Below are 24,432 nucleotides of genomic sequence, written 5' to 3'. Positions count from 1 at the left end.
TGAGTTGTGTTGTTCTGAGTTGTATGGTTTTGAGTTGTGTAGTTTTGAGTTGTATGGTTTTGAGTTGTGTAGTTCTGAGTTGTGTTGTTCTGAGTTGTGTAGTTTTGAGTTGTGTTGTTCTGAGATGTGTAGTTTTGAGTTGTGTTGTTCTGAGTTGTGTAGTTTTGAGTTGTGTAGTTTTGAGTTGTGTTGTTCTGAGTTGTGTAGTTTTGAGTTGTGTAGTTTTGAGTTGTGTTGTTCTGATTTGTATGGTTTTGAGTTGTGTAGTTTTGAGTTGTGTTGTTCTGAGTTGTGTAGTTTTGAGTTGTGTTCTGAGTTGTATAGTTTTGAGTTGTGTAGTTTTGAGTTGTATGGTTTTGAGTTGTGTAGTTTTGAGTTGTGTAGTTTTGAGTTGTGTTGTTCTGAGTTGTGTAGTTTTGAGTTGTGTTGTTCTGAGATGTGTAGTTTTGAGTTGTGTTGTTCTGAGTTGTGTAGTTTTGAGTTGTGTTGTTCTGAGTTGTATGGTTTTGAGTTGTGTAGTTTTGAGTTGTGTTGTTCTGAGTTGTGTAGTTTTGAGTTGTGTTGTTCTGAGTTGTATGGTTTTGAGTTGTGTAGTTTTGAGTTGTATGGTTTTGAGTTGTGTAGTTTTGAGTTGTGTTGTTCTGAGTTGTGTAGTTTTGAGTTGTGTTGTTCTGAGATGTGTAGTTTTGAGTTGTGTTGTTCTGAGTTGTGTAGTTTTGAGTTGTGTTGTTCTGAGTTGTATGGTTTTGAGTTGTGTAGTTTTGAGTTGTGTTGTTCTGAGTTGTGTAGTTTTGAGTTGTGTTGTTCTGAGTTGTGTAGTTTTGAGTTGTGTTGTTCTGAGTTGTATGGTTTTGAGTTGTGTAGTTTTGAGTTGTATTGTTCTGAGTTGTGTAGTTTTGAGTTGTGTTGTTCTGAGTTGTATGGTTTTGAGTTGTGTAGTTTTGAGTTGTATTGTTCTGAGTTGTGTAGTTTTGAGTTGTATTGTTCTGAGATGTGTAGTTTTGAGTTGTGTTGTTCTGAGTTGTGTAGTTTTGAGTTGTGTTGTTCTGAGATGTGTAGTTTTGAGTTGTGTTGTTCTGAGTTGTGTAGTTTTGAGTTGTGTTGTTCTGAGTTGTATGGTTTTGAGTTGTGTTGTTCTGAGTTGTATGGTTTTGAGTTGTGTAGGACAGAGTGTGCCGAGATATGTATAGAATATATCAATGCCCTCTTAGGTCTCATTGGGAACTGTGCATCAAGGAGATTGGGAACTGTGCATTAAGGAGCATCAAAGACAGTCTCACTGCCCACTGGTCCATCCCACAGCCCCAACCTCACACCACAGTCACCCTTTAATTCCACACATGCCAGAGCTCAGAGGGTGGTCATGTCCAGCAAGACCTACATCAATATGTAGTTGAGTCAAAATGTGTGTAAACAGAGAAAATACTGCGGCTGTTTTGTGCACAGGCCCTGCGATGGACTGGCGACCTGTCCAGGGTGTACCCCTGCCTTTTGCCCTATGTGCACTGGGATAGGCTCCAGCAGACCCCTGTGACCCTAATTAGGAATAAAGCAGGTATAGACAATACAATACAATACGACAAGATGGATGGATGGATGTTTTATGCACAAAAGGCGAGGGCGTACCCTCTTTGGCAGCCCATTTTGCTACTTCACCAGTAGCCACGAACCATTTCAGAATCTCCTGAAAGCTAGACATTTTAAGTAACATTAAGGCCTCTAAAATATCAGAAACCAGTGTAGCATGTGAAATGGGCTTTGCATGAACAGCTTTAAAACCGCATGAATGTCAAATTTCACCAAAATCGTGAGCTACACTAAAAACAATTCATGAATCAGTATATAAGGTTACTACCTATTATTTAAACAGACAACATTCCTTTGTTAACAGCTAGGAATAGCTGAAATAGAGTGAGCTTTGTATACATTACACAAAAAACAAACAGGTTACAAGTTTGATAGTGAGATTTTGGCACAGAGGATGGTTTCAGCCTGAATGATGCTGTATGGTCACGTGTTGTGGCTAAATGCTATTAAGAATGGTGACTACCTGATGAGGTGAATATAGCATAAGTGGGTGTCAAAGGACAACTCTTTCAGTATCTGAGACCAAAAGAGCAGAGGCAGCAACTGAACATGCAGGCATACCTTGGACAAAAGGATTGAGACATTTACATAGATATGCTACTGGATGATAAACACCACCATGCTCTTGGGCCAAGACTCCATGCCCCCGTCCTCGGTAAAATGGAATGTTGTAGTCAGGATCCTAGAGCTGGAGCAGAGCTCAGGGATTGTTTGAGGTTAAAAGAAAGAGTTGGTCATTTCTTTAGTCCATTCCACAGTATCAGGCATGTCTTTGAGACAGCACTGGTGCAACATGTTGTTGTGGTGTCCATAGCCAATTATATACTGAAATGAATCTGTCCTCGAAAACTGAGGATATCTTTCTGTGTTTTGGGCGCATGGACCTCCATTATGACTCTCAGGTGATCAGATGAGAGTTTTCACTGTCCCTGTGAGATGAGTGAGAGACCTTAAAACCACACTGGGTTCAGGAGTGTGAAGAGAACAGTGAGCCTCTTCTACAGCAGTCAGAAAGCAGAACGTCATCTGCATATTTCAATAGAGAACAGCCTTCTGTCAGGACAAGTGATGACAAGGAAGAATGTACCATTGACAAGAACACAGCCGGGGAATCGATGAACCCTTCAGGTAGGCATGTCCAGGTGTATTGATGTTGTTTGAATGTAAAGGCAAAGATCAGCTGCATCTGCTCAATGACAGGGATACTGAAAAAGGCAGTAAAATGATCATGATTATGTGGTATTGCGGATAGCACAGATGAAACATCAGGCAAAATTAGGAAAATAGGTTTCACTAGATCATTAAAGTGGCGTAAATCTTGTGTAAAACTCAAGGATATTGTTTCAAGGATATTGATAAACAACAGTTCAACTTAGCCAAAACGTCACGACCCAACAGATTGAATGGCGAGGATGGAATGACAATGAATCTAAGATAAAAGAGAATTTCAGGATCATCTGGACTAATAGTTTTGAGTGAGAATGATTTAGGACAGGTGACAGGACCCCTGTCTATTCTAAGAGTAAATACATGAATTTGATACAGTCTCATTGTACCAAATGAGGTGCGTATGGCAGTTGTGTCAATCATAAAAAACATCTTCATTTAACAGGTATATTAAATAGGTTAAAATCATCATCATCAAAAGACAAGATAGGGATTCCATTGTTTCTCTCCCTCAATCCACCCTGCTAAATTATCATTAAAAATTTGGAAAAATGCCAATACCAAGATTATACATCCCATTATTGTGAGTTTGCTTAGACTGGCCAGTTGCACCCATTTTTACAATACACAAAGACAAATCAGAGAAGACAAACAACAGAGTTAGAGGAGCTTGGGCAGTGTGAACAGAAGGAGAAAAGAAAGTTTTATTTTTAACGTGTGCACAACCTCCCAGCAGAGTGGGAAATGAACAGTACCTCCCAGCAGAGTTGGGGAACAAACGAAACAACTACTCTGCTCCTTTCAGTTATTCTTTACACAATTCATTTGCCAATAATTCTTAAACAGAAACACTGCAGGCTAAGATTATGAAGTCTGTCTAATCTTAACTGAGATACCACAGAATATAACCACATGGAGGCAGAAAGAAAGAAAAATTCTCCTCTTACCTCCTAGTCCACCCGATGATACGCTGATGATATACGAGCCCCCAGAAAGCTGTCAGAATTTTCAGGTTCACTAGGAGAAGAATCCTGAGTCGCGCTGCTGCAGTAATTTAATAGCAAAACTCTTTGAAATTTACTGAGATGAACAGGGAGTATTTATACAGAATAAAGGTGTTATTCACTGTCATCTATAGGTTAACAAAAGATGTCAGCAGAAACAGATGTGGTGGTTGACGTGTTCACTGGCGGTTTGGCGAGTTTATTATGAAAATGGTGCTCTAAATTATATTACATTCATTAAATGAATTGAAATGCAGACAGTGGGATGTTAGTGGCTGTGAAAGTAAATAACCCATAAAACAATAAAGTGCTATCTGTAAAGTGTTTTTAATCCTGTGGTGTCTGATGTCTTTAAACAGAAAAAATTGAAGAAGATGAAAGACAGAGGCAGCAAGAGTGTAATGTCTCGTCAGACGTAGGAGTATTAGAATCCATTCACGGACAATGTAAAGGGCCGAAGGCTAAGATCTTGGTCGAGGTCACGGAGAAACAGGGTCAAAACCAGAAAGCTACGTAGAAACAGTCAAAACCAAAACGCTAGTCCAGAAAACGAAGTCAGAAGAAAACAAGCAGGGTCATACACGAGGAAACTAGACAATAGATAAATCAAGGCTTGGCAGGTAACACTAAGGAAACAATGCTTCGCAATGTGACTGAGATAGCGTGCTGCTTTTATACGTCACTGAACCGGAAGTGAGCAGAAACAGTTAATATTCGGGCGATGGGTCCCTCTGGTGTTCAGGCCTCGTGACAGAACCCCCCTGTCTAAGAACACCTCCAGGTGTTCGGCGTCGAGGGCGTCCCCTCGGGTGAGGAGCAGGTCTGTGGGGAAAGTTTAGGTGGAATTCTTCTATGAGAGCGGGGTCCAGGATGTCGTGTGCATTGACCCAGCAGCGCTCCTCCGGGCCATATCCCTCCCAGTCCACCAAGTATTGGAGGCGGCGGCCCTGACGACGCGAATTAAGGATGGTGTGAACCCGATAGGCGAGGGAACCGTCAATGTCCAGGGGAGGGGGTGGCTCATGGGCAGTGGGGCCCGCGGTTTGTGGCTCATGATAGGGCTTGAGCAGAGATGAAAAGTGGGTGCGAGGCGGTAAGAGGCAGGCAGCTCTAGGCGAAACGAGACGGGATTAACCTGGCGAATAATTTTTAAAGGACCGATGAATCTGGGGCTGAGCTTACGACAGGGCAGTTTGAGTTTCAGGTTGCGCGTGGATAACCAAACCTTTTGACCCACTTGGTAGGTAGGATGGGGTTGGGGTTGGCGTCGGCGATTGGCTTGAATCACCTGCCTACGTATAGCCCGTTGAAGGCAAACATGGGCTCGTTCCCAGATCTCTTGGCTTCGCCTGGACCACTCGTCAACCGCGGGGACGTCGGAGGGCTCCCCGGACCATGGGAACAAAGGTGGTTGATAGCCAAATACACATTGGAACGGTGTCAGCCCCGTAGAGGAATGGGTTAAGGAGTTCTGAGCATATTCGGCCCATGGGAGGAATTCACTCCATTGGTGTTGTTCCTTGCTGCAGTAAACCCTCAAGAACCTTCCTAGTTCTTGATTCAGACGTTCGGCTTGCCCGTTAGATTGGGGGTGGTATCCTGAGCTCAGACTGACTTTGATTTTCAGCTGTTTACAGAACTCCTGCCAGACCCTGGAGGTAAACTGCGGCCCTCGGTCCGATACTATGTCTTCAGGGAGCCCAAAATTCCGGAATATATTGTGAAAAATGGCTAAGGCGGTTTCCATAGATGTAGGCAATCCCTTCATGGGGACCAATTTGCAAGCCTTGGAGAACCGGTCAATGATGACCATGATGGTCGTGAAGCCCTGTGAGTCGGGGAGGTCAGTGAGAAAGTCAATGGAGATGTGAGACCAGGGACGGCGTGGGACGGGTAGCGGCTCCAACAGACCTTCAGGCAAATGGCATTCGGTTCGAGACTGGGTGCAGACAGAGCATGAGCGTACAAATTTCTCCACATCCTGGTGAAGAGAAGGCCACCAAAAGGTTTGACGCAGCAATTGGGCCGTACGATGGATGCCTGGGTGACCGGAGCTGGGGCATTCGTGCGTCCACCTGATCAGTCTTAGACGGAACGTGGTGGGAACATAACGTTTGGAGGGTGGACAATTTGGGGGAGGAGCCTCGGATGTGTAAGCCTTTTCAATTTCTCCTATGATATCCCAATGAATGGGGGCTACTAAAACAGATGGTGGGAGGATATTATTAGGGTGTGAGGGTGACTCACTGACCTCATGAATTCTGGAGAGAGCATCTGCTCTCCCGTTCTTCGAGCCGGGACGATAGGTGACCGTGAACTTGAACCGTGAGAAAAATAATGCCCACCTGGCTTGGCGTGGATTAAGGCGTTTTGCTTCTCGGAGATACGCAAGGTTACGGTGATCAGTGAGAATGAGGAACGGGTGAGCTGCCCCCTCCAACCAATGTCTCCACTCTTCCAGGGCAACCTTCATAGCTAGAAGTTCCTTGTTGCCCACGTTGTAATTCAATTCCGCCGGTGTTAGTTTTCGAGAGTAGAAGGCACATGGATGTAGTTTGCCGGACTCTGGCTGGTGTTGAGAGAGTACTGCTCCCACCCCGCTGTTCGAGGCGTCCACCTCCACTGTAAAAGGTAAGTCAGGTCGTGGGTGTCGGAGTATAGGGGCGGAGGAGAAGCTGTGCTTAAGCTTATCGAAGGCTGTTCGGGCTTGATCAGTCCACTTTAGTTTCTGTGGTTTACCCTTTAACAATGAGGTTAGAGGACTGGCTATGGTGCTATAGTTCCGAATGAAACGGGGATAAAAGTTAGCAAACCCCAGGAATCGCTGGAGGCCTTTAACATTGGTGGGCTCAGGCCAGGACATGATCGCGGACACTTTGGACTGGTCCATCTCCACCTCCTTTTGAGAGATCACGTAACCAAGAAATGTGATGGAGGAGCGGTGGAACTCACACTTTTCCAACTTCACAAAGAGGTTATGGGTTGCCAGGCGGTGGAGGACTGCTCGAACGTGGGAAACATGTTGTTCAAAGATCTTGGTCGAGGTCATGGAGAAACAGGGTCAAAACCAGAAAGCTATGTAGAAACAGCCAAAACCAAAACGCTAGTCCAGAAAACGAAGTCAGAAGAAAACAAGCAGGGTCATACACGAGGAAACTAGACAATAGATAAATCAAGGCTTGGCAGGTAACACTAAGGAAACAATGCTTCACAATGTGACTGAGATAGCGTGCTGCTTTTATACGTCACTGAACCGGAAGTGAACAGAAACAGTTAATATTCGGGCGATGGCTCCCTCTGGTGTTCAGGCCTCGTGACAAAGAGGAGGAGAGAAGATGTCAGGAGCGCCTGGAACATGAGCAAAGGATTCAGCAGGAGCTGGAGAGAGAGAGCGAAATGTCCAGACTCAAACTTTCTCAGGCAACTGAGCGTCTCCGTGGAAAACAGAGCTTCAGGGGTCAAGAACAACACCATGAACGCTCACAAGTTCTCCATCAGCAAATAGAAGATGACGCTGCTGCGATCGAGAGGGATGAGGTACGACTTTAATACAGTCGAGCTACATTACTACACTACTGTATTATCGCAGGTGATAAAATATCTCCTTCGTCTGATAGCCTTTTCTGTTTTGTACATTTATTTATTTAGGTTGCTGATGTTGAAGAAAAATTTACAGAGCTTTTATTGAAGTACCAAATCACAGAAGAGAAAGAGATACAGCAATACAAGATCTGGGGCAGGATTAAAGCACTGCAGAATGAACTTGCCATTAAATATTGTAGAGAAAACAACCTTTCAATATGGTCTCAGTTCACCTTTGATAATGCTGTGGGATATAATGATCTGTCTCTTACTGAGAAGCTCCTAGTCCTCGAGGCGTCTCTGCAGTTCATTCTGCTCAGCAGCACCAAAGACGCTAAAGATGGCAAAGATAATCCGTTTGGCTGGGAGAAGAAGTACGACTTTCTCATGGGTTTAGTGGAGCAGCTTCATGCCACAAGTCCAACTTTGGCTGAACACATTTTATTAAATGTTCTGGACACAATTTCAGAACTGTCAGCAGAAAGTAGAGATATTTTGGGTCAAATGTTGTTCAACAGAATTTGGACAATGACAGAAATAATGCTCTTTGTTTGTAATAGTCCAGCTTTTAAATGTGATCAGCTGGATTCAGTTCTCCACACAGCACAAACCTACCACCTGGACTTCATCCTCGTTCTATCGGCTCTGAAGAATGAAAACCCGCTAATGTTTCTTCAGGAACAAATCAAAAACGACAAGGACAAAAGCGCAGACATGATTGTGAAGGAACTTCAAGAAGAGAAGTGCTCAGAAAACATCCTGGCACTGTTGAAGGATGTGCTTAGACACATGGAGTCAGAACTCCCAAAATATTACTTGGAGGATCTTACCAAGGAAGGAATCAAGGATTTGAAAAAGAAGATCACATCTCTTAATCTTGCAAACCCAGACATCAATGTTCTGAAAGAAGTATTAATTGGAATGTCTATAGCGGTGCAAGATTGCTCAACAATCATCACAAAAAGCAACGAGAAAATTCAAGGCTATTTCCCGAGACTTACACAACTAGCATCATTGCTTCTGCTCCTCCTGGCTCCACTGACAAAAAATAAAGGATGTCTTCTCGAGATTGGCACAGGAGAAGGCAAGTCCTGTATCTTAGCCATGTTTGCTACAATTCTGGCCATTCGTGGAACTAAAGTGGACATTGTGACCAGCTCTCCAGTTCTTGCACGAAGAGACCAAGAAGAGTGGAAAAAATTCTTTCAGATGTTTGATGTCACCTCGTCTGTGGTACCTCCACCTTTCTCAAGCTCCTATTCACCAGAGAAACAAGAAGAACGTGTTAAAGATGCTTACAGACAACAAATAGTGTACGGCACAGTGGGAGTCTTTGCGGCAGACATACTTAAACAGGAATTTGAGAAGAGGACTACTCGTGATACGAGGCCATTTGAGCTTGTAATAGTGGATGAAGTGGACTACATGACTTTGGACAATGGAGTTCAAGTGACATTCTTGTCTCATGAATCTAGTGGATTTAGGCATGTGGAGCAAGTGCTTTCCAACATATGGGCCATGATCTCTTCTTGTCAACCAATTGAAATGCTGGAAACAGGTGAGATAAAGTGGGCCACGAGGATTCAGTACTTTCATAAAGCTGTAACAGCAGCCGTCATGGGACTGGAAACATCAGAGAACTTTTCAGCAAATGAGATCTTGATTCCTGGAGCGACTTTGGGGTTCTTTACACAGGAGGATATTGAAATGATAGTTCAAGCTGAAAGCAAGAAAGAGAAAGAAAGTGAAGGTGATGGGAATGTGGGCGGAATGTCCAAAGCGCTATCTGAAGTCATGAAGAAAATTGGAGTTTCAGAACAGTACGATCTTCTGAGCATATTTGAGGAGGTCTTGGAGAACAGTGCAGTTTTTCAGTGCTATTGTTTAGAGAACAAGAAAGCCAAACGTTTTGAAGCTCAGGAAAAAAAGGGTGACATTAATGTTGAAATGCTCCTGCTGGAAGAAGGACTGGCGTGCGAAATCATGTGTGAGGAATCTCTCATTGATGCAACCGTAAGCACCATAAAGTCCATTATCAGGTACTCAGATAACCTCCAAAAGACTGAAGAGTCCAACAGCTTTGTCGTCATCCCTGTTTTCTTAAAAAGCTACATTGAGAATCAGTTACCAGTGTTTGTCAGGAATGCACTGAGGGCTGTTGAGATGTCTCGGGGCCGAGAATACATGATCGACACCTCACCGGCCGCTGAGCGGGAAGCTGCTGACAGTCTGGAGAGATGCGAGTATAACGCCATCATTCCAGTGGACTTCAAAGCGAGCGGTGTGCTGGAGAAAAACAAGAAGTGGGGTAATGGTCTGCAACAGTTTTTGGAGTTCAAGCACCAGCTTGCGATTTCCCCCATATCCAACGTGACAAACTACATGTCAAACTTCCACTTCTTTAAACGGTACCTCAGGGGCAGTGGTATATTTGGTGTTTCAGGTACGTTAGGAGGTAAAGCAGATCGTGACTTTCTGGAAAAACATTATGGAGCCAAGAGCTACAACATACCTGCACATCGCCATAAACGGGTGGTGGAGCTTCCAGTCGTCCAGGTGAAAGGTGGAACTCAGCAATGGATCAAGACAATTTGTGAAACTTCATGGAAAGTAGCAGAGAGAGGACAAGTTGTCTTGGTGATTTGTGAAGATGTTAAAACGGCAGATGAACTGCATGAGAAAATTCAAGGTGGAGGCCGAATTAAAGCAGAACAGATTACTCTGTACACAATCAGCGAGAAGCACAACATTGAAAAAGAGAAGTTCTCTAAAGGCAGAATCATCATTGCTACAAATCTCGGAGGACGGGGGACGGACATAAAGGTTGAGGAGCTTGTAAATAGGCATGGTGGTCTTTTTGTTCTTCTTACTCACTTTCCACAAAACCGCAGAGTGGAGAAACAAATATTTGGTCGCACATCTCGGAAAGGCAACCCCGGGATGGTCCAGATGGTGGTGAACTGTGATCATCTGGCACCTGCTTACCAAGGTCAGTCTGTGGAGATCATGCGACAGCTAAGAGAGGATTATGAAATTAAACGAATCAAAGACATGGAAAGTGATGAACTGGTTGAAATAGACCTTAAAGAAAACCTGTTCTCCACATTCTGCTCGCGGCTGAAGGACTTCGATGGCCGTTTCTCTCACAGAGAAAAACTGGACCCCATGCGACTGCAGCTCCAAAACATTCCTGATTGCTTTACACAGCAAGGGTCTAGATTTGATTACCAGCCGGCCATCAATGCTCTGAAAGAATCCTGGGCCTTGTGGTTGACCCTTCACGAGGAGCACATCAATAGGCATGATGACTTCAGTCAGCTCGAAGCAGACCTTAACAAGACGATGAACGAAACAAGTGGAAAGCTGCTGAAGGGAGAATGTGATAATTTCTATGATCACGTCAGACAGGCGATTGTTAGAACTGACCTACACTGCAGAAACAAAACCAAGAGCGACTTTGGAGCTAAATCCTACTGGCAAAAAGTTATCAACTCTGACCCACACTACAAGGCTGTGGCGCTCTACAACCAGGCGTACATCACCATCAACCTGGGCCAGGGGGACTATAAAGCAGATGCCATGAAGCTGCTGAATGAGGCAAAGGAATCCATTGATGCCTTCGTCTCAGAAGTCTCAAACACCATGATCTCGTGTAACTTATCAGTGACGAGCAACACAGATCAGAGTAAAGACTACAACAACTTTCAGAGACAAATGGAGGCCAGAATGAACATCTTTCATTCTTGGAGGACATACATCAACAATGCGTTGATTAAACTTAAAGAGCTGGAGAACAGCAAGAGTGATGCCATTACAGAGGACTGTTCAGTCTACACACTGTCCGAAGAAAAGAATTTCATTGTCACGAACGAACTGAGATCGTTATATGACTACGGCCTTGGTGTTGTTTTTGAGGTGAAAAAGAAGCCCAGGTTTTGTATCGACGCTTTGATATGTTTCATACTCGGCCTGGTACAGGTTCTCGCAGGGATCTTGGTTTGTGCGTTCACATTTGGAACTGCCAGCCAGTTTGGAATGGGTCTGATTTCAGAAGGAGTGTCTGATATGATCAGTGGAATTGAGGGGATGATAAAGGGAACGTTTGATTGGGTGTCATGGGCAATATCTAAGAGCATCAGCATCGGAATGTCTTTGCTAACAGCTGGGTTTAGCATTATCAAGAAAGCAGTTACTACAGTGTTTAAAGTGACCAAAAGTATCCTCAATGGTACGAGGTCTTTCTCTTCCGTTGCCTCTGAATTCATCAAATCAGGAAAGGCGATGTTTACTTCAATCAAAGGAAGTGTTAAGTCTGGTTTATCATCCATCAGTAAGGAATCTTTGAAGTCTGCACTGTCTTCTACAGCGGTCAGGCAGAACTTCAAACACGCGACCACATTCGCGCTAATGGAAGTCGGGAAACAGTCCGTGCTCAGTGGTATGAACTATGCAATCGACAAAGCGCTTCAGGAAGTCTTTAAGAAGATTTTACAAAGTGCTTTTGAGAAAGAGGTTACTCAATCAGTGAAGCAGAACAGCCAACTGGACCAGACTCTTGTGGAGTTCATCAGCTCAGTTGTTCCAAAAACTGCCTTGAAAAAAGAGAATTTTAAGATTGACCAGAGTTTGGAGAAGCAAATTAAAAAATCAGCTGAAATGCTGTGTGAAGAGATCGTTCCTCAACTCATCCTGGACTGTACCACAGCAAGGGAGGTTATCGAGAAGCTCTCTGAAGTGTGTGAAAAAGCCACTGAGCTCATGAACAAAGCAAAACTGTCCGGTGTGGTGGAAACGGCAAAGCTCGCTCTGAAAGTATCCGAATACTCAACACGCCTTATTCAAGTACTGGGCTCCATACCAACGAAAGAGATAATAAACCAGAAATTTGTTCCAGAATTAGAGAAGAGCATTGGTGAGCTTCAGAAAGACAAGTATGACCAAGACGGACGACACAATTTACCGGATGTACAACGCCTTAAAGGAGAACTTCTACAGACTATCGCTCAGAAGGTGTCTGAGCAGTTCATCACCTCCTGTTCTGAACATATTTCGTCTTTAATGACCAGCACCTTTAAGAGTCAGTTTAACACTGCTGCTGGAGAGGTGGTAGACAAGCTCATGCGCAGACATAAAACTCAGCAATTCTTTGATGACCAGAAGCAAAAACACAACAAGAAATCAACCAGCCACAAGGAGGTGGAACAGCTCTCAGAAGAGGACAAGACCAAGCTGAAGAAGTACGCAGAAGATATGAGCAAAGCCGATCAGCCCGCTTCAGCCCTCGATGTGTATGTACTCACAAAAAGTAACCTGCTTAATGGGAAAGGAGTTCACCTCACCGTCATGGATGAAAATGGAAAACAGCTCACTGAGGAACGCTACCCAGGAACCAACAAATCAGCCGGTGATATAAAACTGAGATTAACCAAACCTGCAGAAGCCTCGCATCCATCTCAGTAAGACTAATCATGAGAGCCTTGTACAGCTAACAGACAGAAATTATTCTTTATTCTTCAGGCATGTAATCAACCTTGTGTCCTTTTGTGTTCATTTCAAACCCAGAGCTGGTGCTCAGCTGTACAGCGGTCACTTTGCCGTTGTAGCAGATGATGGAAGGATCGTCAATGTCAGCTCGGATCCTAAAAATGCTCTTTATCAAGCAGTAGCACAAGCAACAGGCAGCGTGACCGAAGACCCAAAGAAAGAAGCTCTGATTCTCCGAGAGAAAGTGAAATCCGAGGTGAGCTTCACTTTATTTACAGCTGTGATTCCTTCGTGGGACAACATCAGCACATCTGCTCAGTTTACTGATGTTCTGAAACGTCATAAAGGTAGAATAAAAATATATATATAATTACCTGTAGAGTATGAAGAGAAGAAATCTAAATAATCATATGAATGTGAGTATGTTTGAGTGGAGACAGTTAGATGATGAGATGAAGCAGAGTTATTTTTAGCTAGTTATTGTTAGTTACTCCAAAGTTTATTTTATCATCATGAACTTTGAATGTTAGCTTTTTTCTGCTTGTCCATCAGCACTCTGTTATCTGAAGAAATTACAGCTGGCTGGTTCGTTCCTGTTGGTGGTAGAGATGGTTAATATGCCCTGGATATAAGAGATAGATATATAATTAGTGTTTTGGGGTCTTGTGACTGTAGAAGCCTTTAAGCAGACTAGAATCCTGCAGCAGTTTTACCTGCGGGTGTGACGTGAGATGATCAGGACCATGTTCAAACTCTTACTCTCTTAATGTCTCATTAGATCCAGACAAACCTTGAATCATACGCGCCCATGCTGAATCTCCAGAGAGGATACGACGTCTCTAACAAAAACTCCGGGAAATACATTCTAACTGGAGGAAGTAGGAAGGAGCCAAACACTGCGCTGCAGGAATACTCCCAGAGCATTAACTTCATCCGCAGTGACGAACGAATCCTCATCAGAATTTATCTTCTTGGATTTGTTGGTCAAAGTAAATGGTAAAGTTTCTGATTGGTTGAAGTCGTTATTTATTTACAACAGCATTGTGTACTGAGATCCCTGAGCACAGATTAAACCAATAAGTCATTAGAACTGAAGTATTAAAGCTAGTCTTGATAACCAGGACCCTGGTCATGGGTCTGTTTATTACAGGAGACGAGCTTAAGGAGGATCAAATACTCACCTGAGCTCTAAATTCATTTTAAAAAAGCAGATTTCAAGCTAATCCCAGTCTAACAAATTGTCACTAATTCTGGTTCTCTCTCATCAGTGTTGTAAGTGCTCGGAAGTCCAGTAGAAACACCGGGACACTGAGCACAAGCCACATTCCACCGAAGGACTCCATCAGACAGGCACAGACCTTCATGGAAACCTCGGACTCGGCAAACAACCAGCTGAAAAGTAAAAACCCGGGGCTTTATAAACTGATCAGCAGCATAAACACAGACATTAGCGGACAGAACCTCATAGCCATGGAGGTTCTGGGTCTAGATCACAGACGAGCTTTAACAACGGGCCCAAACACAAGCTCCCAGAAGGCCAGGTAACATCACGCGTTACGGGATAATGTTTGTGATTAAACACCACAGGAGTTTTTATCTGCACCATTACAAATGTTAAGCAGTGGATTATTTTTACTTATTTAAAAAAAGTGAAATCTGCTTTTAACCTTTCATTTTTTTTTACAGGAAACTTCTAGCAGATACGATGATCAGTGGAGACGTAGAGCTTCTGCTGAAGCGCTGCATGATTCTCCATCACCCCTTGACCTCAGAAAAGATCAGAGACACTCTGGGTAAGAAGCTCTCAGGTGTTCTCCAAAATACCTGCAGGAGATGATGTGAATTTTCAGGGTGTTTACTGTAGACTCCATAATGCAGCAGTTACTGGAATGTTACCATCATTTCATAAATAATGCTGTTCCTCAAAACACCAGCTCTGACACATCACAGGGTTCAATTAATCAGAGTGTCCAGCAATCGCTCCACTGAATCAGGTCGAAAAAATCACTGATATTCTGAAAATGTAATATCGATAAGTCCATAAATACAATCCAACACGAGACAGTAAATAGAACATGAGATAATAAATCCAACATGAGACAGTAAATAGAACATGAGATACTGAATCCAACATGAGACAGTAAATAAAACATGAGATACTGAATCCAACATGAGACAGTAAATAAAACATAAGACACGTGTTGCTCACATGATAATATTATTTTGTGTAACTGCAGGTGAAAGCATCCTGTCTCAGAGTCACGTTCTGTCTGCTGACGGTATCCGAGGCTACTATAAAGCAGGATACTGAAACCTGGTGTTGGAGTACAGTCACATGGGAAACCTGGATCAGAACCAGCGTCAGCGTCTGGCTGAGTGGGGACCAGCATGAGAACATCAACACTTTGGACTTTAATCTGCAGGGATTAAAGTCACACAGCAGTGGGGGCCCATGAGCAGGGTGTTACAAACAATCCCTTCCAAGTTAGTCACCAAACTTGGAGACCTGGGCATCAATGCATCACTTTGCAACTGGCTCCTGGACTTTCTGACCAACAGGCCCCAGGATGTTCGGATAGATCGCCAGTGCTCTTCCACCCTCATCCTTGGCACCGGAGTACCACAAGGCTGTGTGCTGAGTCCCTTCCTCTACTCTCTCTTCACCTATGACTGCAAGCCTGTACATAGTTCCAACACACTTATCAAGTTTGCAGATGACACCACGGAGATTGGACTCATCAAAGACAACGATGAGTCAGCTTATAGAGAGGAGGTGGACCGTCTAGCTGAGTGGTGTGCTGGCAACAACCTGCTGCTCAACACTGCGAAGACCAAGGAGCTCATAGTGGACTTCAGGAAGGAGAAAGGTGACACACACACACCCATTCATCTCACTGGAGAGGTGGTGGACAGTGTCACTAGCTTCAAATTCCTGGGTATCCACATCTCTGAGGATCTCTCCTGGACTACCAACAGCTCCAGTCTGGTCAAGAAGGCTCACCAGCGCCTCTTCTTCCTGAGGGCTCTGAGGAAGAACCATCTCTCTTCAGACATCCTGGTGAACTTCTACTGTTGCACCACCGAGAGCATCCTGACCGGCTGTATCACTGTCTGGTATGGGAACTGCACTGTGTCAGCCTGGAAAGCGCTGCAGAGGGTGGTGGAAAACTGCAGAACGCATCATAGGACTTCCACTTCCTAAAATCGAGGACATTTACAGGAAGTGTTGTCTCAGCAGAGCACGCAAAATCATAAAGGACCTTTATCACCCTGACAGTAGACTCTTTGCCCTCCTGCCTTCTGGGAGGCGCTACAGGAGCCTCCGGACCAAGACTAGCAGGTTTAGGAACAGCTTTTTCCCCACAGCTGTTTCTTTGCTGAACTCTGCCTCCACCCGATCACACACACATTGACTGAACACATTATTATCAGTGTATATAACCTTTTCTGTATATAACCCTTTCTGTGTACAGTTTACATTTACAAATTATTTATCTTAGTATACAATATCTTCCTCATTGCACACATCTAAATCATTACACTCATTGAACATAACTCCTCTGTATACTGTTTATATATTTAATTATTATCATGGTATACAACACCTTCTTTATTGCACCACTACAATCATTTGCTCATTTGCACTCATTGCATTTACTCATTGTATTTACCTCCCACTGTATACTGTTTATATACTGTTATATATGCAAATTATTTATATATTTTTGTATATTGTTTATATATGCAAATTATTTATTGTTATATACTTATCATATATGCTAAGTATTTGCACTAGTATACTAGGTAGTGTAAGTTCAGGGCACATCTGCGCTGAAGACTTTTTCCTTTTCTTAAATTCCTACTTTTCTTAAATTCCTACTTTTAAATTCCTAGACCTAATTTCAGCCAGAGTCGTAACATTTAATGGGGGTTCGTCCGGGATCTGAATTATTTTCCCCCATTTTGAGAAAAAAACCCCAAAAAAAGTTTATACCCTTGAAAGCGCATCCGCTAATATATTGTCAACTCCTCTTTCGTGTCTTATCTCCAAGTTGTAATTTTGAAGTAAGAGTGACCACCTTGTCAAACTTTGATTCTGATAATACATCCTAGACAGGAATAACAGAGGACTATGATCCGTATAAACAACTATTGGATATACACTAGATCCAACATAAACTTCAAAATGCTGTAATGCAAAAATTAGAGCTAGAGTTTCTTTTTCGATCGTAGAGTAGTTTAACTGGTTCTTGTTAAACTTCTAGAGAAATAACTCACTGGGTGAGCTATACCCTGCTCATCCTCCTGCAACAGGACAGCACCAGCCCCAACATTGCTTGCATCCACCTCAAGTTTAAATGGGCGTTCAAAATCAGGAGCTGCAAGGACAGGCGAGCTACTCAGAAGTGTTTTAACACTCTCAAATGCATACTGGCAATCTGCATTCCACACAAAAGAGTTAGACGGACTTAAAAGAGAAGTTAAAGGACTAACCACAGAGGAAAAATTTCTGCAGAAACTGCAGTAGTAACCAGCCATGCCCAGAAATCTTTGGAGTTCACGCCTAGTCGTGGGAACTGGGAATTCTGAGATAGCCTCGACTTTAGGTTCAACAGGTCGAACTTGACCACGTCCCACCTCTTTTCCTAAATACGTCACTGTAGCTTGACCAAACTCACACTTATCTAAATTAAGTGTCAAGAAAGCACTCACCAACCACACGAATACTGTACATAATGACTTAATGTGTTCGTTCCAGTCTCTGGAATAAACTACTTAATCATCCAAATATGCACTACAGTTAGATACACCAGCCAAAACAGTATTTACCAACCTCTGAAAGGTGCAGGTGCATTACGGAGTCCGAACACCATCGCTGTATACTGTGAGAAAGAACCTGGAGTAATAAAAGCAGCTATTTCAGAAGCTCTAGGTGTAAGTGGCACTTGCCAATAGCCTTTTAACATGTCCAGTTTACTCACAAATTGTGCATAACCCACATTATCACCACAATCCTCCATCCTAGGAAGAGGATAACTGTCAGGAACTGTAAGTGCATTCACTTTTCTAAAATCCATACAAAATCTAAAAGAACCGTCCGGCTTTGGAACTAGAATACAAGGAGAGCTCCATGGACTACAAGTGGGTTTAGCTAGACCATTCTCCAGCAAATATTCGACTTCTTGCCGCATTACCGAGCGTTTAACAGAATTCACTCTGTACGCATGCTGTCTGATCAGGCGAGCATCTTTAACATCAATATCATGTTGAATCACATTAGTTAAAGTAGGCATGTCCTTAAACAAACTCTTAAATTCTGAAATAAGTTTTACCAGATCGTTTTTCTGCTCAACGGACAGGTTTTTAAAATACGACCCAAGATCCTTCAGTATTTCAGAATTAGACAGTCTCATAGTGGCCTGAGGAATATTCTGAAACATTCCCCCATCCTCTTCAGAACACGGAACATTAACGAGTGTCTCTGTCACAGCCGCAACAGAAACAACATCAGAGTCAGGAACTTTCTCATCACCTTCAGACTGCACTCTGGAATGATAACGTTTGAGCATATTCACATGGCAAATGCATGTTTTACGCTTTCAGTCAGGAGTAGAGATCACATAATTCGTTTCACTCATTTTTTTCTTCACTTCATTGGCTCATTGTGCTAGTTTTAGAGCTTTGTAGAGTAGAACAGGACCATGCTGATGTCTCAGGCTTCTCTCTGAGAATACTCTTCATGAAATTACTTTAAAACTGATTACCGAACCTGTAATCTGGTCATTTTATCATAATCTATGGAATGAGGGGATTTTATGAAAATAAAAAACATTACATACATTAAAATTAAAATGTTTTGTTATTAATCTGAATGGTGCTGGTGAACTGATTAATCATTTTAAATGATCTTTTATGAACATTTTGCCAATAAAATTTTAATAGCTTATTTTTTCTTGTCTGTTTTATTTGTTAAAAAAATGAGACAAACAGTCTGGACCAATCAAATGACAAGATAGGTTTAGACACGCCCACTAATTACAATATAATAAACAAGGAAAATATAAAAGAATAAACGTGGTATTAATCAAATAGAAAAGTAAGAAGGTAAAGAATAAAAAGGGGCAGTAAAGGGGAGGTTTTAGAAAATGGTATTTTACTTCACCATGAGAAATTAAATCTAAAATCAGCTTTAAATCACTAAATAACTAATTCAATGGTTTTGTCCTTTAACAATCCCATATTGCTGTAGTTTAGAATCCATTGATCATTAGGATCCATTGATCCATCCACTGATCACCATTATTCCCAGCAACCAATCACTGAGCAGAATCTTTGGTCCCGTCCTTATGCTTGTTTTTTTCTTCTTGCAGACATTAAGTGATAAAATTGAGTAACTTTTAACTCATGAAACGAGTGTAATGGCGCCACCGATAGGCCATGGCAGGAAAAACAGAAAGACAAAAATGTGGAAAAGTGCCACATTTCATACACACGCACAAGTTCTCCGTGAAACAGCTCAGAGTCACTGATACAGAACTTTGAACTCATTCTGTTTAGCATCTCTTCACATCTGCTGGTCTCTGAGATCCTCTGACATCTGATTATTAAAGTGTTTGTGAGAGAGTCGGGCGGGGTTTCCTCTCACCTGTCTGTTGTAAAGCAGAAAAACAAACACACACAGACACGCACACATACAAACACAAATAGACACACAGACACACACTCATACATGCACAAACACACATGCACAGACACACGCACACACACACAGACATACACACACACTTACTGCCACACACTTATACACAAGCACACAGATACACACACACATATAGACACACAGACACATGCACATATAGACACACTCACTTACTGCCACACACACTTATACACAAGCACACAGACACATATAGACACACACAGACACATGCACTCCTACAAACACACACACAAACACCCACACACATGCACACACACACATACACACACACATACAGATACACACACACACACACACCACATTAAATTAGTGACCTTTTTTCTTTGTCTGTTTCTCTGATTACCTTTTAACCAAAATAAAATCAATATTATTTACATGGTGAGTGTTGTGTGAGGAAAATGAGCTGAAAATAAACTGTATAAACTCTGTATGTATCACTGTGTGTGTGTGTGTGTGTGTGTGTAGTATCTTACAACATAATTGGCTCAAAACACTTACATACAAGGTAAAAATATAATTCTATATAATATTTGATATTAATAACTTTATTTGTTTTCCTGAACACCTGCTTGTAGCTGGATAGCCCTTTAGCACCGCTAGACCGCCTGAACTGGTGTTTACATTTCAGATAAAAGGAATTATTCAATTCCACTGAAATGTGCTTTATGTAAATTTCAGGTTACCGTCAGCAGCAGACTGGAAATAAACTCAGTTTTCTACAGAAATGGGATAAAGTTTATAAGCTGCACTTCTCCAGAAAGTGTGTGTCTGTGTGTGTGTGTGTGCATGTCTGTGTGTGTGTGTGTGTGTGTGTGTCTGTGTGTGTGTGTGTGTCTGTGTGTGTGCATGTCTGTGTGTGTGTGTGTGTCTGTGTGTGTGTGTGTGTGTGCATGTCTGTGTGTGTGTCTGTGTGCGTGTGTGTGCGTGTGTGTGTGTGTGTGCATGTCTGTGTGTGTGGGTGCATGTCTGTGTGTGTGTGTGTGTGTGTCTGTGTGTGTGTGTGTGCGCATGTCTGTGTGTGTGTGTGTGTTTTCTTTTTAACACACCTGATTAGTGTGTTCCTGACTGGGTTTGACAGACCTGAGGTGACAGAGTAAATCAGTTTGAAGATGATGCTTATCCTCCAGCTAATAAAAGGTTACACACACACAGAATACAAGTGTATATAATAGTGAAATAGCAGTGTGTGTGGGGGGGGTGTTGGGGGAGGGAGGTCTAGTAGCGCCCCGGTGCGGTCGCGCGCAGCATCCTGCCGTTTTCCTTCAGCCTGGTTGCTTAGTAACGCCCGCGGTGGAGAGTACCTCCCGAGCGAGCATCTGCAGCGTGCGCGCGCATCACGCTTTTACACACCAGAAAAAGAGACGTGGATGGCCATTTACAGTAATAATAATAATCATCATCAACAGCATAATCTTCATCATCATCATCTTCTTCATTTTTCTGATTCTTCTTTCTTATCGCTGCGAAAAACTAGTCTCGAGAATCACAGGAGAAAAAACATGGCGCGCGGCGCGGATGAGATGAGAGCACGGTGAGCGCGAGACGGAGAGGGATCGAGCAGGTGAGGAACGGAACTGGGTTTTCCTCATGATGTCCTCATCCTCGGCTTCATCAGCGGCGTTATAAACACTGATCCACATCAGGATGGAGTGTTAATAACGCGCTCGGGAGTGTTTAATGGCGCGTGGGTGGAAACGGTTTAAATGGCGCGCGTCGCCGCATTGCTCTGAATGCGGTCACATGCATGAACACACTCACACGATCACTCGGGGTTTATATTTGTTGCTGGTGATTTTTTCTTAATATCAGGATAACATAAATCCGTAGCGCGTGCGTGCGCAAGTGCGTGTATCTGTGTGTGTGTATGTGTGTGTGTGTGTGTGTGTGTGTTGCATTCATTGCCTCTGTGCACTGATTGATGTGGATAAATGAGGTGACAGCTTGTTTTCAGAACATATCACTGTTAAATCACTGCTGTTTGTGTGGGTGTGTGTATGTGTGTGTGTGTGTGTGAGTGTGTGTAATATAGAATGAAACGAATGAATGGTGGAACACTGCTGTGCGAGTGCATGTGTGTTACTCACATGTGTAACACACACGCACACACCAAGTGACCTCTATTAGATGTGTGAGTGTGTGTCTGTGTGTGTGCGCGTGTGTGTGTGCGCGTGTGTGAGTATGTATGTGTGTGTGTGTGTGTGTGCGTGCGTGTGTGAGTATGTGTGTGTGTGAGTGAGTATGTGTGTGTGTGAGTGAGTATGTGTGTGTGTGTGAGTGAGTATGTGTGTGTGTGTGAGTGAGTGAGTGTGTGTGTGTGTGTGTGCGTGTGTGAGTGAGTATGTGTGTGTGTGTGAGTGAGTGAGTGTGTGTGTGTGCGTGTGTGAGTGAGTATGTGTGTGTGTGTGTGTGAGTGTGTGTGTGTGTGTGCGTGAGTGAGTATGTGTGTGTGTGTGTGTGTGTGCGTGTGTGTGCGTGTGTGTGTGTGTGAGTGAGTATGTGTGTGTGTGTGTGAGTGAGTATGTGTGTGTGAGTGAGTATGTGTGTGTGAGTGAGTATGTGTGTGTGTGTGAGTGAGTGAGTGAGTGTGTGTGTGTGTGTGTGTGTGTGTGTGCGTGAGTGAGTATGTGTGTGCGTGTGTGTGTGTGTGTAGTGGAATGATAAGAAGGAGAAGCAGTGAGACACCTTCTGCCGTGTCTCAGAGTTGTCATGGTGATTTGGCCATCTGTTGGCTTGCTGTGTGTGTGTGTGTGCGTATTCTACACATACTACCCCCCTAAACAGTGTGCACTCAAGGCAGCACACTATCCTCATATGTGATTTGGAAAATAACCGTCCGCTTTTCCCAATCAGATAAACATCCGCAGGCGAGTACAGAGGAGGAGAGACGAACCAACACATTGGTATTCACGTCTCGTACTGTAGTCTCTTTTACCGTCCCTGCAGTTACAACACACACACACACCGCCCCCTCTCTTTTCCTCCTGGTGAATGTGGACTTTTATAAATATGTGAAGCCGACGCTGCCTGATGTGAGGAGAAATAAAGGTGGAGGAGATTTAGAGAGAGAGACAGACACACACAGAGTGAGACAGAGAGAGAGAAAGAGACAGATGCAGTGTTAATGATGATATAGGGAACAGGTGATCATACAGGTAAACAAATTCACATGATCCAGTAATTAGGGTGTATTAGTGCTTCACTCCAAACATCCTTATTCTCAGAGTTTATGACCTAGGGATTAGGGATTAGTAATGATGATCTAAGATTTAGATATTGTGGTCTAGGGGTTAGGGCTTAGTGATTGTGACCTAGGGATTAGGGCTCCTGCTGCAAGCATAAAGACAGTCCTCTTATTCCCAGTCTGCTCCTTCTGAACATCCATTACACACACTCCGTACTGCCTTCACTCTCCATCACCTGCTGTGACAGTGTTTATTGTTAAAACTGAATTAAGTGGAATTTACTGTGCATTGCTCTCATCCACAACTGCACCACTTCTTCTTCTTATTATTATTATTAACATACAGCCATGTTAATAGTGTGTATAAACTCTCCACTGCCTCTGCTGTGTTTCACTCTCAGTCTCACTCAGCTGTGGTCTAAACAGTGAGGCGTATTTTCTCAGAATAAATTTACCTTAATGTGAAGATTAGATTTCTGTAATCTACTAGAATGGTCTAATCTTCAGTGTATATACTTATAAAACTAGAGAAATCAGGCCCTCATGTGCTGTGTCTACAACATTTACTCTGAAAGTCCATTTAAACCTCAAGCTGCTCGTCTGTCCGAGTGAGAACCTGATCAGTGAAGAAATTTACAAAAAAAATCTAATTTTATTTGTTTGTCACATACACAACTTTTTTTTAATTGATCTTTTTTTAGACATAAAATCCCATTGAAGATACAAGATCTCCTCTTTCAGCTGTCTGTGACATAAAAAAAGAATTTATATGAACCACAACTGACTTCTGTACAGGAAGGAAAGAAAAAAACCTCTATAGAAAATATAGAAATAAAGGAAACTATAGGAACACAGGATCATTGGCAGAAACAGTAGAACTTTGTCTAAAGTGCAGATGTGTGTTGAGGTAGTGTGTGTTGTGTTGTGGTAATATTTTGTTGTGGTAAGGTAGTGTTTGTTGAGGTAGTGTATGTTGTGCTGAAGTTGTGAGTGTTGAGGTAGTGTGCTGTGTTGAGTTAGTGTCTCTGTTGTGGTAGTGTATGTTATGTTGAGGTAGTGTGTTATGTGTTGAATTAATGTGTGTTGTGTTGAGGTAGTGTGTTCTGGTTACAAAGTGTGTGTTGTGTTGAGGTGGTGTTTTGAAGTAGTGTGTGCTGAGGTAGTGTGTGTTGTGTTGTGGTAATGTGTGTTGTGTTAAGGTAGGGTGTGTTGAGGTAGTGTGTGTTAAATTAGTGTGTGTTCTGTTGAGGCAGTGTGTGTTGTGTTGAGGTAGTGTGTTGAGGTAGTGTGTTGTGATAAGGTAGTTTGTGTTTTGTTGAGGTAATAAGTGTTGAGGTAGTGTGTGTGTTGTGGAAGTGTGTGTTGTGTTGTGTTAAGGTAATGTGCATTGTGTTGAGCTAGTGTGTGTTATGTTGAGGTAGTGTGCATCGAGGTAGTGTGTGTTATGTTGAGGTAGTGTGCATCGAGGTAGTGTGTGTTGTGTTGAGGTAGTGTGTGTTGAATTAGTGTGTGTTGTACTGTGTGGTGTGTTGAGGTAGTGTGTTAAGGTAGGGTGTGTTGAGGCAGTGTGTCTTGAGGTAGTGTGTGTTGATGTAGTGTAAGTTGAGGTAGTGTGTTGTGTTAAGGTAGGGTGTGTTGAGGCAGTGTGTGTTGATGTAGTGTATGCTGAGGTAGTGTGTTGTGGTAACAAAGTGTGTGTTGTGATA

General features: G+C 42.9%; 2 protein-coding genes across 3 annotated transcripts in view; both read left to right on the top strand.

The window, feature by feature from the left end:
* The first annotated feature begins 7,111 nt into the window (after positions 1 to 7,111).
* On the top strand, positions 7,112 to 15,165 carry LOC131348092 (uncharacterized). Its single transcript, XM_058382681.1, has 7 exons — positions 7,112 to 7,295; positions 7,407 to 12,796; positions 12,903 to 13,080; positions 13,603 to 13,820; positions 14,093 to 14,365; positions 14,511 to 14,617; positions 15,062 to 15,165. The coding sequence occupies exons 1-7, from the start codon at positions 7,155 to 7,157 to the stop codon at positions 15,133 to 15,135; spliced, it is 6,381 nt and encodes a 2,126-aa protein (XP_058238664.1). The 5' UTR covers positions 7,112 to 7,154; the 3' UTR covers positions 15,136 to 15,165.
* A 5,666-nt stretch (positions 15,166 to 20,831) lies between these two features.
* The window catches only part of nlgn3b (neuroligin 3b), a 41,664-nt gene continuing 38,063 nt past the window's right edge, over positions 20,832 to 24,432 (top strand). Inside the window, exons 1-2 of one of the 2 annotated variants that reach the window (XM_058383324.1) lie at positions 20,832 to 20,925; positions 21,020 to 21,106. The gene's annotated coding sequence lies outside the window, so the exon portion shown is untranslated. Of the gene's footprint in view, positions 21,107 to 24,432 lie in introns of both variants that reach the window. The other variant, XM_058383323.1, reaches the window with a different exon arrangement.

This window comes from Hemibagrus wyckioides, linkage group LG28 (genome assembly GCF_019097595.1).
Source record: "Hemibagrus wyckioides isolate EC202008001 linkage group LG28, SWU_Hwy_1.0, whole genome shotgun sequence".
Classification (NCBI taxonomy): Eukaryota; Metazoa; Chordata; class Actinopteri; order Siluriformes; family Bagridae; genus Hemibagrus; species Hemibagrus wyckioides.
Note: the sequence above shows the minus strand (reverse complement) of the source record. Positions and strands in the feature narration are given on the sequence as shown.

Excerpts from the sequence above, each read along its gene's own strand:
- LOC131348092 (XM_058382681.1), top strand. The coding sequence starts at position 7,155 with ATGTCCAGACTCAAACTTTCTCAGGCAACTGAGCGTCTCCGTGGAAAA. Across the intron at positions 12,797-12,902 it reads GAAGCCTCGCATCCATCTCA|AGCTGGTGCTCAGCTGTACA; the intron begins GTAAGACTAATC and ends TTTCAAACCCAG. Across the intron at positions 13,081-13,602 it reads GAGAGAAAGTGAAATCCGAG|ATCCAGACAAACCTTGAATC; the intron begins GTGAGCTTCACT and ends ATGTCTCATTAG.